Consider the following 16,942-nt stretch of genomic DNA (forward strand, 5'->3'; position numbering starts at 1 on the left):
TCCAGTAACTGTTGATCAGTCCTGCACACCGTCTTGGAGGAATTTTAGCCCATTCCTCAGTACAGAACAGCTTTAACTCTGGGATGTTGGTGGGTTTCCTCACATGAACTGCTCGCTTCGGGTCCTTCCATAACATTTCGATTGGATTAAGGTCAGGACTTTGATTGGCCATTCCAAAACATTAACTTTATTCTTCTTTAACCATTCTTTGATAGAGCGACTTGTGTGCTTAGGGTCGTTGTCTTGCTGCATAACCCACCTTCTCTTGAGATTCAGTTCATGGACAGATGTCCTGACATTTTCCTTTAGAATTCGCTGGTATAATTCAGAATTCATTGTTCCATCAATGATGGCAAGCCGTCCTGACCCAGACGTAGCAAAACGGGCCCAAACCATGATGCTACCACCACCATGTTTCACAGAAGGGAATAAGGTTCTTATGCTGGAATGCAGTGTTTTCCTTTCTCCAAACATAATGCTTCTCATTTAAACCAAAAAGTTCGATTTTGGTCTCATCCGTCCACAAAACATTTTTCCAACAGCCTTCTGGCTTGTCCACGTGATCTTTAGCAAACTGCAGATGAGCAGCAATGTTCTTTTTGGAGAGCAGTGGCTTTCTCCTTGCAACCCTGCCATGCACCCCATTTGTTGTTCAGTGTTCTCCTGATGGTGGACTCATGAACATTTAACATTAGTCAATGTGAGAGAGGCCTTCAGTTGCTTAGAAGTTACCCTGGGGTTCTTTGTGACCTCGCCGACTATTACACGCCTTGCTCTTGGAGTGATCTTTGTTGGTCGACCACTCCTGGGGAGGGTAACAATGGTCTTGAATTTCCTCCATTTGTACACAATCTGTCTGACTGTGGACTGGTGGAATCCAAACTCTTTAGAGATGGTTTTGTAACCTTTTCCAGCCTGATGAGCATCAACAACGCTTTTTCTGAGGTCCTCAGAAATCTCCTTTGTTCATGCCATGATGCATTTCCACAAACGTGTTGTGAAGATCAGACTTTGATAGATCCCTGTTCTTTAAATAAAACAGGGTGCCCACTCACACCTGATTGTCATCCAATTGATTGAAAACACCTGACTTTAATTTCACCTTCAAATGAACTGCTAATCCTAGAGGTTCACATACTTTTGCCACTCACAGGTATGTAGTATTGGATCATTTTCCTCAATAAATAAATGTCCAAGTATAATATTTTTGTCTCTTTTGTTTAACTGGGTTCTCTTTTATCTACTTTTAGGACTTGTGTGAAAATCTGGTGATTGTTTTAGGTCCTATTTATGCAGAAGTATAGAAAATTCTAAAGGGTTCGCAAGCTTTCAAGCACCACTGTAAGTGTATCTTTAGGCTGCCAATATGGGGCCATCCTCCACAGGAACGACGCGATGAGCTGCCTTTTATCTCAGAAATATTGCTTTCCTCATAATAGTGTCTGCATGAGTTTCAGATGAAAGACTGGAATCACCCCAAGGTCTTTAACTGTTGCACATGGGGGGGGGGAACGAAAGGCAATCCAGAGTTACTATGTAATCAGAAACCTTAAGTCTAGCTGCATGTGGTCCTAGTTCAAGTACAACCCCAATTCCATAAAAGTTGAGATGCTGTGTAAAATGTAAATAAAAATAGAATGCAATGATTTGCAAGTCTCATAAACCCATGTTTGTTTCACAATAGAATACAGACAACATATCAAATGTTTAAATTGAGAAATTTTACTATTTCATGAAAAATATTCGCTCATTTTGAATTTGATGGCAGCAACACATCTCAGAAAAGTTGGGATGGGGGCAACAAAAGGCTGGAGGGAGAAGTAAGTGGTACTAAGAAGTAGTTGGAAGAATATTTTGCAACTAATTAGGTTGATTTAATAATAGACTCCGAAAGGCCTAGCTAATTTCATGTGCCATAAGAGAGTTGCCTATAATGCTCAGGTCAGAGGGCAGAAGGACACATGCTGCGACCTGCGATTGGTCAGGCGGCGACCGACTGCAGGTGGACGCAGGCGTTTTGCATCAAATCCTTTGTTGTGGTCAGACGTATTGCAAGACGCGGAGTTTATAAGCTGAATCTTGTCACGAGCCAGCCAGGAACATCTAGGTTCTGATCTGATCTTTCATCCCTTTCCCTGGTTTTCCCCGCGCTGCAGCCAGCACACCTGTCTCTCATCAGCTCATCCACAGCTCTGTTATACTGCTCAGATATTCATTCAGTGTGGGATTGTCTTCGCCTCAGGATGTAGTTTTTACCCCTGGTTTTTCTATTCTGTTATTCTGTTACTTTGCTGCGCGCTGTGGAGTACTTTGCTCTTCTGTGGATATCGTTTATCGGAACTGTGTTGTTTTCCCGACGCAGAAGTGCTTTGAACTTTTGAACTTCTGAATTGTGTTCTTTGAACGGCGAGCTCTTTCCCCTTGCAGAGCTGCGTTTCTGGACTCTATCATGCTTTTTTTCAACCTGCGATTGGTTGCTCAAGCGTTGCATGATCGCCTGCCACTACATGCGTCAACCTGCTATTTACGCCGATCGGAAGCGAATTGTAGCTGAAATTTGAACAGATCATGATCCACTTGCGTCAACCCACCTCTACGAAAGACCCTCTGCAACACTGTGCCATTATCTGTGTCGTTGTGTGTCGACGCAAGACCAGTCTTGTGTGTACCTGCGATTTTGTTATCTCCAGGTAAACGCAAGTAGTTGAAAACTAGTTGCAGCCTGCTGTCTGACCTGGGCATAACCAGAGCTCTTTCAGGTTTATCAGCGGTTGCTTCACCGAGGAGAGCAAACCTGTTAAACACATGAAGTGGAGAGGAGTGGTGCTCCCATGTTGCGCGTCTTAGTGTTAGCTTTGGCTCTGTGATTTTGCCACTGAGTCATCACCCATTTGCCTGGCTCTGAGGGTTCTAATGCCAGAATGGGGGGGATTGCTAACTCCACCTAGGGTGTCAAGACGTTCTCCTACATAAACTACACTACTCTCACTAACCTTCTATAGAGTCTGGATGCAAACCACTAAAACTACAGTCTTCTCCATCAGAGAGCTAACAAACATACTGTACACTTGTCATAAATGAAGCTATTACTAATGATGGAGGAAGAATGACTAAACATCCTGTACTCAACACACTGAACAAGTTGAATGTTTGCCATGATAAACGATTTATGTATGTTATTTGAAGATTCGTTGATAGAACCAATGTGGATGGCCTCAGCTTGTTGCTTTTGGATAGAAAAAAGGTGTTCTTTGAAAATGTGGCAGAAGTGAAGGTGAACTACAACAAAAATAAAATAATGGAAATTTTTTGATGAAAAACAGAAAATGGCTGTAGTTTAACCTCTCACAAAGAAAAGACTCTTCGAAAAGCAATTAAAAAACAGGAACTATTTCACAGGATTTGTAAACTGAGATGGTGTGGAAAACCCTGGATTAGGCTGTAAAGCAGGAATTTGCAGACTAAACCTGCATGTTACTGAAATAAATATTGTAAAGTAATATATTGTTACGGTGACTCTGGACTGAGTTTGGATCAGTATGATGATTTTAATTTGGGTCAGGTGGTTGGGAATTCATTAGCATATTTTACCTGTGCGTTATTAATCCATAAGTCCTCTCTGCTGTCCAGGTTCTTTGCGTTTTATGAGGAAAATTGTCGGCCTGAAGGATGAATTCTACAACCGCTATATCATGAGGAACTTCCTTTTTGAGCCAGTGGTCAAAGCGTTCCTCAACAATGGTTCCCGATACAACCTCATCAACTCTGCCATCATAGAGATGTTTGAATATGTCCGCGTGGTGAGTCCACTCCGTGTGGAAGTCAGGATTTTCCCCATTTAATTTCCTGGAGAACCATTATTCCATTTTTGCACACTGGCAATAAATATTGAATGCTGCCATGTGACCCATGTGTGTTTTATTTTTTGTCGTTTCTTGCAAGAACGCCAAATTATATTGTAGTTTAAAAACTGGAGTTTTTTTTTTTTAATGAAAGAGGCTGTATATTGAGTCACTTAATATAATCTGTTTTAAGGGGGAGAACATGGCTGAGATTTAATAAATTTCTCTTAATGTGACATTCACAGTTGATATTCACATCCTATTGATGTAACTTGGTTAATCTTTTTCTGTTTAGAAGTATGTAGAGCCCAGGGATCATTCTTAGTGTTATTTGTCGAACTACCTTTCACCCAAATTTACCATTTGTAGGAGGATGTGAAGTCCCTGACAGCTCATATCATTGAGAACTACTGGAAGGCCTTGGAGGATGTGGATTATGTCCAGACATTTAAGGGCCTCAAGCTTCGGTATGAGCAGCAGAGGGAAAGGCAGGACAACCCCAAACTCGACAGGTCAGTCTGAGCTCATTTTATTTCAGCAAGATCTGTGTGTAAATGTAGCATAAAGTAGTGGCAATTTTAGTGTGTTAAGAATGTATTCATGTGATTTGCATTAAATTATTTTATGTAAACGTGCACTGTGTTGATTTCGTTCATTGTATTAATTGGCGCAGAATAATGGTTATGTATTCTGAACAACTTTCCAAACATCAGCATAAAATAAGCTTTTTGCTTAGCACCCAGGCATTTTTTTTTTTTTTGCCATATGTTTTAGCAGCATGCGATCGATTCTACGGAACCACCGTTTTCGACGGGACGCGCGGACGTTAGAGGACGAGGAGGAAATGTGGTTTAACGATGAAGAAGACTTGGAGGATGGAGAGGCGGTGGTGCCACCATCAGACAAAATGAAGAATGATGAGGATCTGATGGACCCTATCAGCAAGTTCATGGAAAGAAAGAAATGTAAGAGTCCACCACCTCATCACTAGTGGCCAGTATGACTAGGTCAGGTATAATGGTTGTCATTTGTCTCTCTGTGTGTGTGTGTGTGTGTGTGTGTGTGTGTGTGTGTGTGTGTGTGTGTATATATGTATGTATGGAGCCTGTACGTTTTTTAAAACATACCTGTCTGTGGTACGGAAGGTGAGGAAACAGCCTATATCCACATTGCCTGTGTAAACTGAATGATGCGAAAAAGCACAATGTGATCTGTAGTAGTGTTCACACTTGTTGAACGCAATAATGACCACACAGCATGTGTGAATAAGAAATGGCTTTCTTTACAGTTATTGAGGTAAACAGACAGGCATATTTCTTTAGGGATGCTTCCCATGTTGTCAGACATTTGTAATGTCATTATGGACCTGTCAGTGGTGAAAACAAACCATTTACTTTGTGCGGATGACACTTTGGCCTGTAGGATTACGTTGTATAGCTGTTGGTTGCCGTAGCTAGCATTCGAACTCAAAAATGGCCCGATTTCAATTATTTTCGTTCCTAATATTGGGATGAGTTTCCGTTTCAGAAAATTGCCAATTCCATTCCCCTATTTTCTGTAATAAGAGATGGGAAGTTTCCATGTACTGATGATAGTTTTTGAGTTCTGAAATCCATAAAAACAAAACTTGAGCAATAAATTTTTTTATTCAATTTCGACAAGCAGGAAGATTTTTCACTTGTCCAGACCATAGCCTTTTTTATTACTACATATTTACTAGTTCAGTTAAAGGGAAGTGATGAACAGAGTTTATCAAAACGCAGGTATAGTTATGATCATTATGCTTTAATGAAATATAAATTTTTCAATAAGAGAAATTATTCTATTTAAAATTTTCAGTAAAACTCAAACAAAACTATCCAAAGTCCCTTTATGGTACATGCATTGTTATAACCCATTACCTGATCTCTAATTTCAAAAGAATAGAAAATGCAAAGTAAATACATGCATGGGTTGGTAGCTTGTAATATTGAGAGCCTGTAAGAAAAGTTTCAGGCATGTTTGACCATTTATGAGAAAGTTGTGAGCGTTTTTGTATTGCTGCCACCAGTAGGCTGCCATGTTACCTGTTGGAAGGGTGATGCGTGATGTCATTTGGGTGCAAGGCTGAGTGTTGCTCTTCAGTACTGAAGGGGCAAAGCGAAAGGTCTACTAAGGTGATAATGTCAGTGTTTTTTGTTTTTTTTCTCCACTATACACTTATGTGCAAAATAATAGCAGTGTGTTTAAACCAACTGAGAAAAAGCTCAATCCTCATAATAGCATTTATTTCCATATACACAAAGGCACTGGGAGCACTGCACATTCAATTCCAAATTAAAACATGAACAAAATATCAATTTTAAACTGAAAATGAAGAAAAAAAGAATAATAGGCTGTTCAAAAAAATAGCAGTGTCTGCATTTTCATTTACAAACTCGAATGTCTAGGACACGCTGGAGGGACTATGTCTCTCGGCTGGCCTGGGAACGCCTCGGTGTTCTTCCCGAGGAGCTGGCTGAGGTGTCTGGGGAAAGGGAAGTTTGGGCTTCCATGCTTGGACTGCTGCTTCCGCGACCCGGTCCCGGATAAGCGGAAGAAGACGAGACGAATGTTTACAGTATAAACTGAAATTTGTTTACAGATTGAGCTTTTCTGTTAATCACTGAACTAATATTGAGTTGTATAACCTTTATTTCTGATAACTGCTTTACATCTGTGTGGCATGGAGTCAACTAACATCCGACACCTGCGAAGAGATATTCCAGCCCAAGCTGACGGGACTGCATTCCACAGTTCTTCTGCATTCTTGGGTTTTGCATCAAAAACAGCATTTTTTATGTCTCTCCACAAATTCTCAATCGGATTGAGGTCTGGAGATTGGGCTGGCCACTTCATAAAATCAATCTTGTTGGTCTGGAAACAGGATGTTGCCCGCTTGCTGGTGTGTTTGGGGTCAATGTCCTGCTGAAACACCCATTTCAAGGGCATTTCTTCTTCAGCATAAGGCAACATGACCTCTTCAAGTATTCTGATGTATTCAAACTGGTCCATGGTGCCTGGTATGCGATAAATGGGCCCGACTCCAAAGTATGAGAAACATCCCCAAACCATTATGCTTGCACCTCCATGTTTTACAGTCTTCACAGTGTACTGTGGCTTGAATTCAGTGTTTATGGGTCGTCTCACAAGCTGTCTGTGGCCTTTAGACCCAATAAGAACAATCTTGATGTCATCTGTCCATAGAATGTTGCGCCACTTCTCTTTAGGCCAGTCAGTGTGTTCTTTGGCAAACTGTAACCTTTTCAACACGTCTTTTTTCAGCAATGGTACTTTACGAGGGTTTCTTGCAAATAGTTTGGCTTCACATAGGCGTCTTCTGAGTGTTGCAGTACTCACAGGTAACTGAAGATCTTCTTTGATTTCCCTGGAGCTGATCATTGGATGCTTCTTTGCCATTCTTGTTATTCTGTGATCTACGCGGATGGTAGTATTTCTTTTCCTACCACGTGTTTCGGGTTTTGTTTGCCATTTTAAAGCATTTGAGATCATTTTAGCTGAGCAGCCAATTACAGTATTTTCTGCACTTCTTTATATGTTTTCCCCTCTCCAATCAACTTCTTGATCAAAGTTCTTTCTCCTTCGGTACAATGTCTGGAACGACCCATTTTACTCACTGAGCAAGGGCTAAAACCAGCAGGTACAACATTTGCTACCCTCCTTCTTTAAATAAGGGCCATAATTGACACCTGTTTCTTCACAGAATGAATGACCTCACTAATTGAACTCCACACTGCTATTAATTTGAACACGCTGCTATTAATTTGAACACGCCCCTTTCATTAAATGAGTCAATTACACCCAATTAGCAGAGTGTATGTCGTGACTGTTGATTCTGTTGGCTGCCCATTACTCAGCTACACCTATTTTTTCCCATGTTGTATTATCTTTTCTGCCAAAATCAGTAATTAAACACATTAGTGATGTTAGACTGCTATTATTTTGCACATAACTGTACATCTGAAAGTGTATTAATGAGATGCAGCCCTGACTTATGGACAAACCTGAACTCTTTTTACCTGTAAAACGAGGCTGAAACTATGCGTTATACTACTTGCTAGCATACTTAGCATGCTCCTGACTCATTTATGAAAAACATCATGTCACCAGGCGAGCCTAGCATAATTACCGCGGTAGACAGTCCAACCCCCATGGCAACGCAGAAAAGAGGGTAAACAAACAGTGCTTTACTATACAGGATTCATGTGACCATTACTGGAGGATGCACTTGTATGGAAAAAGGCGGAAATATCGCCGGAAACACCCAAGCTGCTGGTACGATATGGATTTATCTGGTAAAATTCAAACATGTAAAAGATACAGTATAAATAGCACCGGGGATAACACAAAGTATAAAATACAATTATTTCCAATGTGGTCCTCTTTATTGATGTAACTCTTGAATAATTACAATAAAAATGGTGATTTTCAACAAATATTCAACTTGTCCGGACCCACCAGACAGTTGGAGTATTGTTAGCGTTGAGCCCTGATGTGCATGATGAAATGTCACCATAAATTCACAAAGTACTCAAGTCACAGAAATGGCAATGAAAATGAACTGATGAAATAGATGGAAAACCGCTTCAGCAGGATTTACCCAAACCAAGCCTCAATTTCACTATTGTACATCAGCATTGTGAGCTGCTTTATATTTTCCAGGGTGAGGCATTCCCACATATAATCCCAGAGCGTCTTATTTGTTTTAAATTTTTAAAATCCAGTCAGTGTGCACACCTGATCATAAATCCTCACATCATTTACATCATGGCAAGGAGTTGATGGTTGTTTGACAGTCTGGTTTACACCAAGATTCAGTTTCTTTTTTTCTGAGCCCTCACTCTATGGCTGCGTGGACTGAATTTCTTGGGTTTTGAAACTGGATGCTGACAAACCCGTTTTCTGTTTCAGAATGGTAGTTCCATTTCGGGCAAGTGATTCCGCGATTTCCGTGTTTTTTTTTTTTTTTTCATGATTGCAGAATATCATCATCATCATCCTTAATAGTAAATATTTGGACCCAAACAGATGGGGAAATAGGGCCCAGGTTTTCAAAGGTCAGTTTTCTCCTTTGAAAACTTTTATACAAAGAAAATCTCATAAAATGCAAGGTTTTAATACTCGTTTCAAATTAGGGATGGAATTGTATAGTAATGTAGAAGGACCTGTGTTTTACGGCACAAGATGATGATGATCACTTGGCTAACTGCTAGCTAACATCAGTTCCTAGAAATCATGGGATGTGCTTCTTGCCTAATTTTTAATATTTGAAAAAGAAACCTTCATTTGCCACACATACAATATAGCACAATGAAATTCTTTCCTTTGCGTCTCCAGGTCAGAGTGCAGGGTCAGCCACATCATGGCACCCCACAGCAGATTGGGTTTAATGGCCTTGCTCAGGGGCCCAACAGTGGCAGTTTGGCTTGAATATTAAAAAAAACTAAAAACATCTTTAATATGGGGCGGCACGGTGGTGTAGTGGTTAGCGCTGTCCCCTCATAGCAAGAAGGTCTGGGTTCGAGCCCCGTGGCCGGCGAGGGCCTTTCTGTGCGGAGTTTGCATGTTCTCCCCGTGTCCGCGTGGGTTTCCTCCGGGTGCTCCGGTTTCCCCCACAGTCCAAAGACATGCAGGTTAGGTTAACTGGTGACTCTAAATTGACCGTAGGTGTGAATGCGAGTGTGAATGGTTGGTTGTCTCTGTGTGTCAGCCCTGCAATGATCTGGCGACTTGTCCAGGGTGTACCCTGCCTCTCGCTCATAGTCAGCTGGGATAGGCTCCAGCTTGCCTGCGACCCTGCACTGGATAAGCGGCTATGGATAATGGATGGATGGTTAGTTTGGACCTGAATACTAATAACCTTGAAACTGAATGTAATGTTATGAAATTTAAAAAATTAAATTCAACTTTATATGCTTCCATATTCAGTTTTAGCAACTCGTAATGCTAATTCGTAGTCTCACAATACTGTTCTCATCGCGTATATTATGTGTGGGTGTCTAAAGATTATTCGCCAAAGACGACCTGTATATCGGTGATTTTTAATAATTGAGACAAAGTCGCGGTTATTTTTCATCAATATTCACTGAGCCTCAGGTGGATAATTGTTTTAATATAAATACACAGGTGATTGATTTAAAAAAAATAAATCGTATTAAAAAAAAAATTATTTCAAACTTCAAAAGTGGTATGTGCAGACTTGCCACTTATCTATACCGACTCGCATAAAATACTTAGTTTTGAAATAGATTTAAAAAAAAAAAAATCCCAATTCCACCTTACCTTTGAACAATTTTAAACCAAACTTCATGGCATCTTTAGTGCTTTTAGGAACAGCATTTTCTTTCATAATTTGTAATTCTTCCTCACTTATGGTGACAGTGATTGGCTGCCATTTTGCCGAGTCACACGAGGTGATTATCAAGAAATAGTCCGAATTTCTTGATCAATCAGCATGCACAATTTTTTTTATAATCACCTGTGTATTTGTACTAAATTGAATTAATGAGGATTTTTTAATTAATGAATTGATTTTATTATTAATACAGTAACCGAGCCAAGAGATGGGGAGCAAGCCCAAATAAGCAACTACACTTTAGAAACAAGCCCCAAAAAAACCTAGTCCACACCTACCAATATTTGTAAGTGATTTTACAGAAAAACAAACTCAGTCGCTTATAAGACGACGTGGCAACTGTGCCGCTGATAATTAACTCACTCAAGCTAACACACATCCATAAATTTAACTAAAAAAAAAAAAAAGAAAAACCTTTCTCAGAGGACCTTGGCTGCTTCTCCCACTATCTGACTATACTGGAGGTACACAGCCGGTCGCCACAGCTACCTTTATATACTGTCAATAATGTGCACTCTCTTGCTCTTCTTGAATGACCTGGATGTGTGAGATGGTAAATTTGAAATTGAATTGCAGGAACTGAATTTGAATTATGAGAAATGAATGTGGAAGTATATAGAGAATTGAATTTTTTCAGTGAGGATCAAATACAGTTTCAGAACAAATAAACTCATTTTCAGAGCATTACATTCCGTCTCGAGGTTATTGGTATTCAGTTCCAAACTAATAAATTTAATTTCAAATTATGCTATTCAGATTTTTTTCAATGTAATTCTAGTTAGACAATACAAATTCAACGTATGACTTCATGTTCATTTTCTAGTGAGACATTTCTGCTCATATTATTCTGCAAACTTGAAGTATCTGAACTGTGTAAGCTTTTAATGGAATTGTACTGAACTTGACAAGGAATTGTATTATCTCATCCCGGAAACTTTATATCGGACCTCCTAATCCTGTGGAAAAAATGGGGATCATAAAAAAAAAAAAAAGGATTTCAGACAGTCTCCAAGTGTTATACTGAGCTGTGTCGTAACCCCTTTTTTTTAAGTAGTCGTAACTTTTTATAAGGGTCACATAATCCAGAAGCCCTCTCGTATCTTCTACTCTTTTTGTCATCTTTCTCTCTCAGTAAAAGAGGCGGAGGAAAAAGAGGTTTTGTCTGGGAAATCTAGCTTGTCCGGAAGACAGAGCCCCAGTTTTAAGCTGTCCTTCTCCAGCTCGACCAAGCCCAGTCTGTCTTCACCTCCCACAGCCTCACTGCATACTGGCTCGCCCGGATCACCGGGATCCCCTGGCACGGGAACCAGGAACTCTCCACCCACGGCAGCTGTCACCACAAAGGTAAATTACTCACTTGTGTGTCAATCATAAACTGATATGACATTTTTATTATTTATTTGTTGTTAAATTGCAAAGGAAAGACTTTTCCACACTGGGATGTGGCCCAGACCAGAAGATAGTTCACAACTTGAAATCACTTCATAACTGCTGCTGTTATGAAGGTCTCCCATGAAATACAGAAGAATTTTGAGAATAAAAACTTTATTGTGCACATCAATGTGATTGTCAAAGGTAAAACTGCTGACCTGATAACCTGGTGACAGTCAGTGTTTTGTTCTGCAGGTTCAGAATGCAGACCAAACCCGATGATAGCAAGCTGGTTCTGGATAAATGAGAAGTGTTTCTCACTGTTATGATCTGCAGAGTGAATTTACAACCATTCATGGGGCTCCATATGATTAGAGTGAGCAAATCATGTTCAAGGTTGTTGTCTGTATACCAAAGTAGTGCTTCAGCCAAATGTAATGGGTGGGCAGGATGAATCTGGAGACAGAACCTTCACAGTAGGTGAATTTTATTTCGAGAATCATCTTCAGATGGGGGCGGCACGGTGGTGTAGTGATCAGCGCTGTCGCCTCACAGCAAGAAGGTCCTGGGTTCGAGCCCCGGGGCCGGCAAGGGCCTTTCTGTGTGGAGTTTGCATGTTCTCCCCGTGTCCGCGTGGGTTTCCTCCGGGTGCTCCGGTTTCCCCCACAGTCCAAAGACATGCAGGTTAGGTTAACTGGTGACTCTAAATTGACCGTAGGTGTGAATGTGAGTGTGAATGGTTGTCTGTGTCTATGTGTCAGCCCTGTGATGACCTGGCGACTTGTCCAGGGTGTACCCCGCCTTTCGCCCATAGTCAGCTGGGATAGGCTCCAGCTTGCCTGCGACCCTGTAGAAGGATAAAGCAGCTAGAGATAATGAGATGAGATCTTCAGATGGTGAAATACAGGAGTGTAGTTCATATTCTGTTTAAGCCTGGTCACGCAACTTGTCTGCTGTCAAATTAAAGGAATTCTCCAGCGGATTTACTCTGAAACTTGTGTTAAGTCAAAGTATTCATAGATTTCAACAGTCCAACATTCATTTTCAGAGACCAAATAGTGTTCTAGAAAAATAAATTTTTATTAAAATACCGGATGGGCCTCCCGTGGAAGTGATGTATGCGATGATGTGGAAGCTTGGAGCAACTCAACTGTTTATATCCTCTGCTTACATCATGGTTTTGCTAGTGGAGTTCGAACGAATCATCTAATGAGACACTTTCATCTCCCAACAAAGAACACTGGATAATCTTGTCTTCAAAGACAACTGTCTCTGTCTGGATTTCAACACTGACTGATTCATCTGTTTACACAGCAATATCCCTCTTTCTGGTCAATTCATGTTCCTAGCACATAAATGAAACTGAAACTACCATGAAATGAAACTTCAGAAATTTCAAATGCGTGAGTTTCATGCAAAATGTTCTGAGTAATTCTCTTATCTGGAGTATAGTAGACCGTACCTGAAGCTCAATCGAATGCGCCGTCTTTTGATCCGTCGGTGATTTGTTCTTTAACGTCGGTGTTTTCTTTGTTACTCGTATTTTCTTCCAGTATACGCTGAAGAGCCTACAACAAATTGGAATACCGATTACAATTCACCAGGTAAGACACTGATGATATACCAGGGATGGACCCAGACCGATGCAACCAATGAACGTGCATCTGTCAGAAATGTGTGCACCACTTGGCATCAGTCACAGGGTGTTTGTTTACCACTAGATGGCTACATGGGCTACAGCCACACTCAACCAACAGACCAATGGCTCAGGATCTGACCACCTGTGGTAAGCGGTGATGCTTACCTGATCTAATTACCTGTATTCTCATCATGCTTTTTATAGCGTGACCTAATACAAAGAATCTAGGTCAGACCAGTGTTGTCGAGTCACTAAACCGAGGTGTGACACACTTGCGTGAAATTAGTACAAAAATTAATGTAGGTTTAAATATCTTATGCCAAATTATGGCATGTTACCAAAAAAAAAAAGAAAATCCGAGTCCTCGTCTCCAATTTACAAGTCCTGATGCAGTTAATGCGCAAGTTCGAGTCCGAGTCATCAGTGCTCAAATCGAGTCACAAGTCCTTAAAATTAGGGCATGAGTCAGCCTCGAGTCCGAGTTCTGCAAGCCTGGATCAAACCTAGTCTGGTTAACACCAGACCATATCACAAGTGAAATATGGTCTGGAATCCGCCTATTGAATTTCTCGTAGGGGAGGTGTGGTTTACGATTGTCAACGGCCGTTTATTCGACGTTGCGAATGTCTATCATTTGGCGTATACGTAGCCCATGGCCAATCATGGCAGTTGTACCCGGTGACGTAGTTAGAGTGACGAAGAGGCGAAGAAAGACTGTAACGCCAAACGCTGTTCTTTTTTTAAAACAAACTTTCGCTCTAAACTATTCAGAACAGTGTCGAAAGTTTGGTTCGTATCGCTCGCCACCATGTTAAATGTGATCCGTAAACAGTCCCAAATAAACTACAAGTTTCCGTTTGTCGAGTAGTACGCGTCACCGTCTTTCCACCCCTCCCCACTCTCTGATTGGCTCCCTAACTCAGGCGAGCCTTGAGACCATAGTTTCCATGCTGTCTTTTCAGATCGGAACGATTGTGCAAAGCAGCATGGGATTTCCCAGGCTAGGTCAAACCAGTGAAATGCTGCAGACAGAGGTCGAAATTCGATCATGGCGGGTTGAATCTGGGCTGTTTCCAGTGGTCTTGGGGAGAGGGAGGTGCCAGTAAAGTTTGGCGGGGCTAGTACTTTCGGTGACCCAGTTGAGCCAGGGCTCATATTAAAGTTTTCGGCGAGTGATGCTCGTGCAGGACTTCAGGGGCAAATAGCAGGCCGAGCTGCAGTCGTAGCGGGCTGTGGCTGCCCCTCTTTGGAAAGGGCTCGGTGTGCTCTACGTCCCTGTGAAAATCCATAGTGATCTGGTAAAATTAGTGAAAATATATCTGCAAATGTGCATCTGTCAGATTCTTGGGCTGGATCCATCCCTGTATACTGCAAAGAATCGTGGTAGAACAAAGTCAAAACTAACCTCCTGGTGTTATTGTCTCTGTTGACGTTCAACACTGCATTGACGGACTTTTGGAGCTGAACGATGGGCAAATATTGTTGGCACAGCGTAGTCTCTTGTCTATCTTTTTATTCTGGAAGGCCCCATTAATCTTGCTTTTAATTCTGTCAGTTCATAGAAACAGGATGATTCAAAATGTTTGGCGCATAAGTAGGCTGCTGCAGGCAGATTGTTTTGTGGTCTTCTGATGGCATGAATCCATTTCTTGCAAATAGTCGGATGATTCTGGCCAGGTAAACGGTGAAAAGATATCATCTTGTCCTCCTTTTTAGCATCATTTTGGCATTTATATGCTGTGCAATGAGGCATGCTTATTTAAAAACCTGTAAATTCGGTAAAAATGCTTGTAAAACAAATGAAAGCTAGTTTATGGCTAGCTGTTAGGGATGGCAGGAGAACATGGTACTGTTTACAAATGTGATGCTTATACAGACTTATAAATCTTGGCAATTTGAATGAGGTTAAAGATGATCATATGCCACTTTCTTAGTTTCTTCTGCATTGAAATTTTTTTTTTTACAATTTATGGGTGTACATAGATTTATCAAATGGATTAATAAAATTCACAAAAGAAAAATTACAGGTAAGGAATCAGAATAACTGGTCTGTCTACTATGTTTTTATACTTCTGTGGCACTCTAGTCCACAAACATTTTTATGCTAGTTGCCCAGTGCAAACTCTGCTTGCTTATTTGTTTGTTTGTTTGACTGTTGTAGGGCGGTTTGGTAGGACTTGTGGACTATCCTGATGACGATGAGGACGACGAGGATGAAGAAGATTCGGACAATAAAGAGGAGAGCCCTCCGCTTTCCAAGAAATCAAAGCTGAGCTCCTAAAACACTCCCCTGCCCAATTGGCATGGTAAAGCTCGGAGGGAGCCTTATCTACAAACTAATTTCGGCGCTCAGCCTAGAACTCAGAATTCAACCAATATGAACGAATAAACAAATGAATGGATAAAAGAATGAATGCTGTCCCCATAACCCCCATCAGGAGTCCAAGCAGGGGTTTGCCATGTGGAAACCGAGAAAGGGAGAGCAAGAAAGAGGGAAGAAGAATCGGTCTCGGCGTGAAGAGGAGAACGTCTCCATGCGGGGAGTTCAAGTGCCAACCGGAGACAGAGTGTGAAAAAGAGACTCGGAGCAGAAAGAGTGCGAGATAAAACTGTGGGTTTGGACATATGATTGAAAGGATATAATACAAATAATTTCAACAAAGCTAAAAGTACTGGGGGGTAAAACAAACATACACACCCTCTCTCATGGAGACTGGTGCCCTATAAAGCGTCCCAGGCTCGGACCAGGACACACTGCCCCCCCTCTCAGGGAAGGACGTCACATGACCCAAATGGGCCAGCCAATCCTGAACCACCGCTCACCTTTGCTGATTCCATTCTCCATTTCTTTCTCTCCTTCCTCTATCCCTTTTTTCTTCCCCTTTTGATCTTTTTTTATTATTCGTCTTTTGGTTTTTGTTTCTGGAGCCTGACAGAATACTGGGGGCAGAGCAGTCTGGGTTGTCATTGTTGATGTCATCGTTGTCCTTGTGGCTCAGCGGAAGTTCTTCCTATTTCAAAGCCAGCGGTTTCCTCTCTCTCCCCCCCCCCCCCCCTTGTTCTGTTCTTCTCTTCCTCTCCCTTTTTTAAAATGAAAAAAGAGAACTGCCTTTAAATGTTCAGGACATTTTCAGTCACACTTGAACAGGTTTTTAAAACCTCTTTGGGGGAAGAGTTAGTTTTACCTTTTTTTTTTTTTTTTGCCCTTTGAAACTGCAGATTTTTTTTGGAAAATTTGTAAGCCCGTCTTGATTAAAGATTGAGTGGAACTCTACATGTGATTGATTCCCCCCCTTTTTTGTCATATCTTCATTTTTCTTTTACATGAGTGTACTCTTAGTTGGTGGGTATGTTTGGGACCATTAAAAAGATCTTTGCTGTAATATATATCATGGCTCTGCTGGTTTCCCTGAATGTTCATTTTGCTGACATTTTGTACATGCAGTATAAAATCCATTAACAAATATTACCATAAATGTCATGAATTGCTAATAATTGGCATTTACATTATATAACTGCCTGTGATATTAAATGGGTTTGGTGAAGCCATGCTTTTCATAAAAACATTAAAAGCCATGAGCCAGACCTTTACATAGGATAGCACTACCGAGCACCACCACTTGATGCCACCAATACTCCACATCCTTCAGCTATAAGTGTTGTATAGATTATGGCTTAAAGCAGCTAATTTTGGAA

At 41.0% G+C, this 16,942-nt stretch overlaps 1 protein-coding gene across 2 annotated transcripts in view; it reads left to right on the forward strand.

Moving 5' to 3' along the window:
- The window catches only part of smek1 (SMEK homolog 1, suppressor of mek1 (Dictyostelium)), a 58,280-nt gene extending 41,647 nt beyond the window's left edge, over nucleotides 1–16,633 (forward strand). Inside the window, exons 11-15 of one of the 2 annotated variants that reach the window (XM_060914119.1) lie at nucleotides 3,631–3,800; nucleotides 4,212–4,354; nucleotides 4,617–4,807; nucleotides 11,369–11,580; nucleotides 15,408–16,633. In XM_060914119.1, coding sequence (XP_060770102.1) covers nucleotides 3,631–3,800; nucleotides 4,212–4,354; nucleotides 4,617–4,807; nucleotides 11,369–11,580; nucleotides 15,408–15,527 — 836 coding nt within the window. In that variant the 3' untranslated portion in view covers nucleotides 15,528–16,633. The remainder of the gene's footprint in view (nucleotides 1–3,630; nucleotides 3,801–4,211; nucleotides 4,355–4,616; nucleotides 4,808–11,368; nucleotides 11,581–15,407) is intronic. The other variant, XM_060914120.1, reaches the window with a different exon arrangement.
- The last annotated feature ends 309 nt before the right edge of the window (nucleotides 16,634–16,942 follow it).

This window comes from Neoarius graeffei, chromosome 2 (genome assembly GCF_027579695.1).
Source record: "Neoarius graeffei isolate fNeoGra1 chromosome 2, fNeoGra1.pri, whole genome shotgun sequence".
Lineage (NCBI taxonomy): Eukaryota > Metazoa > Chordata > Actinopteri > Siluriformes > Ariidae > Neoarius > Neoarius graeffei.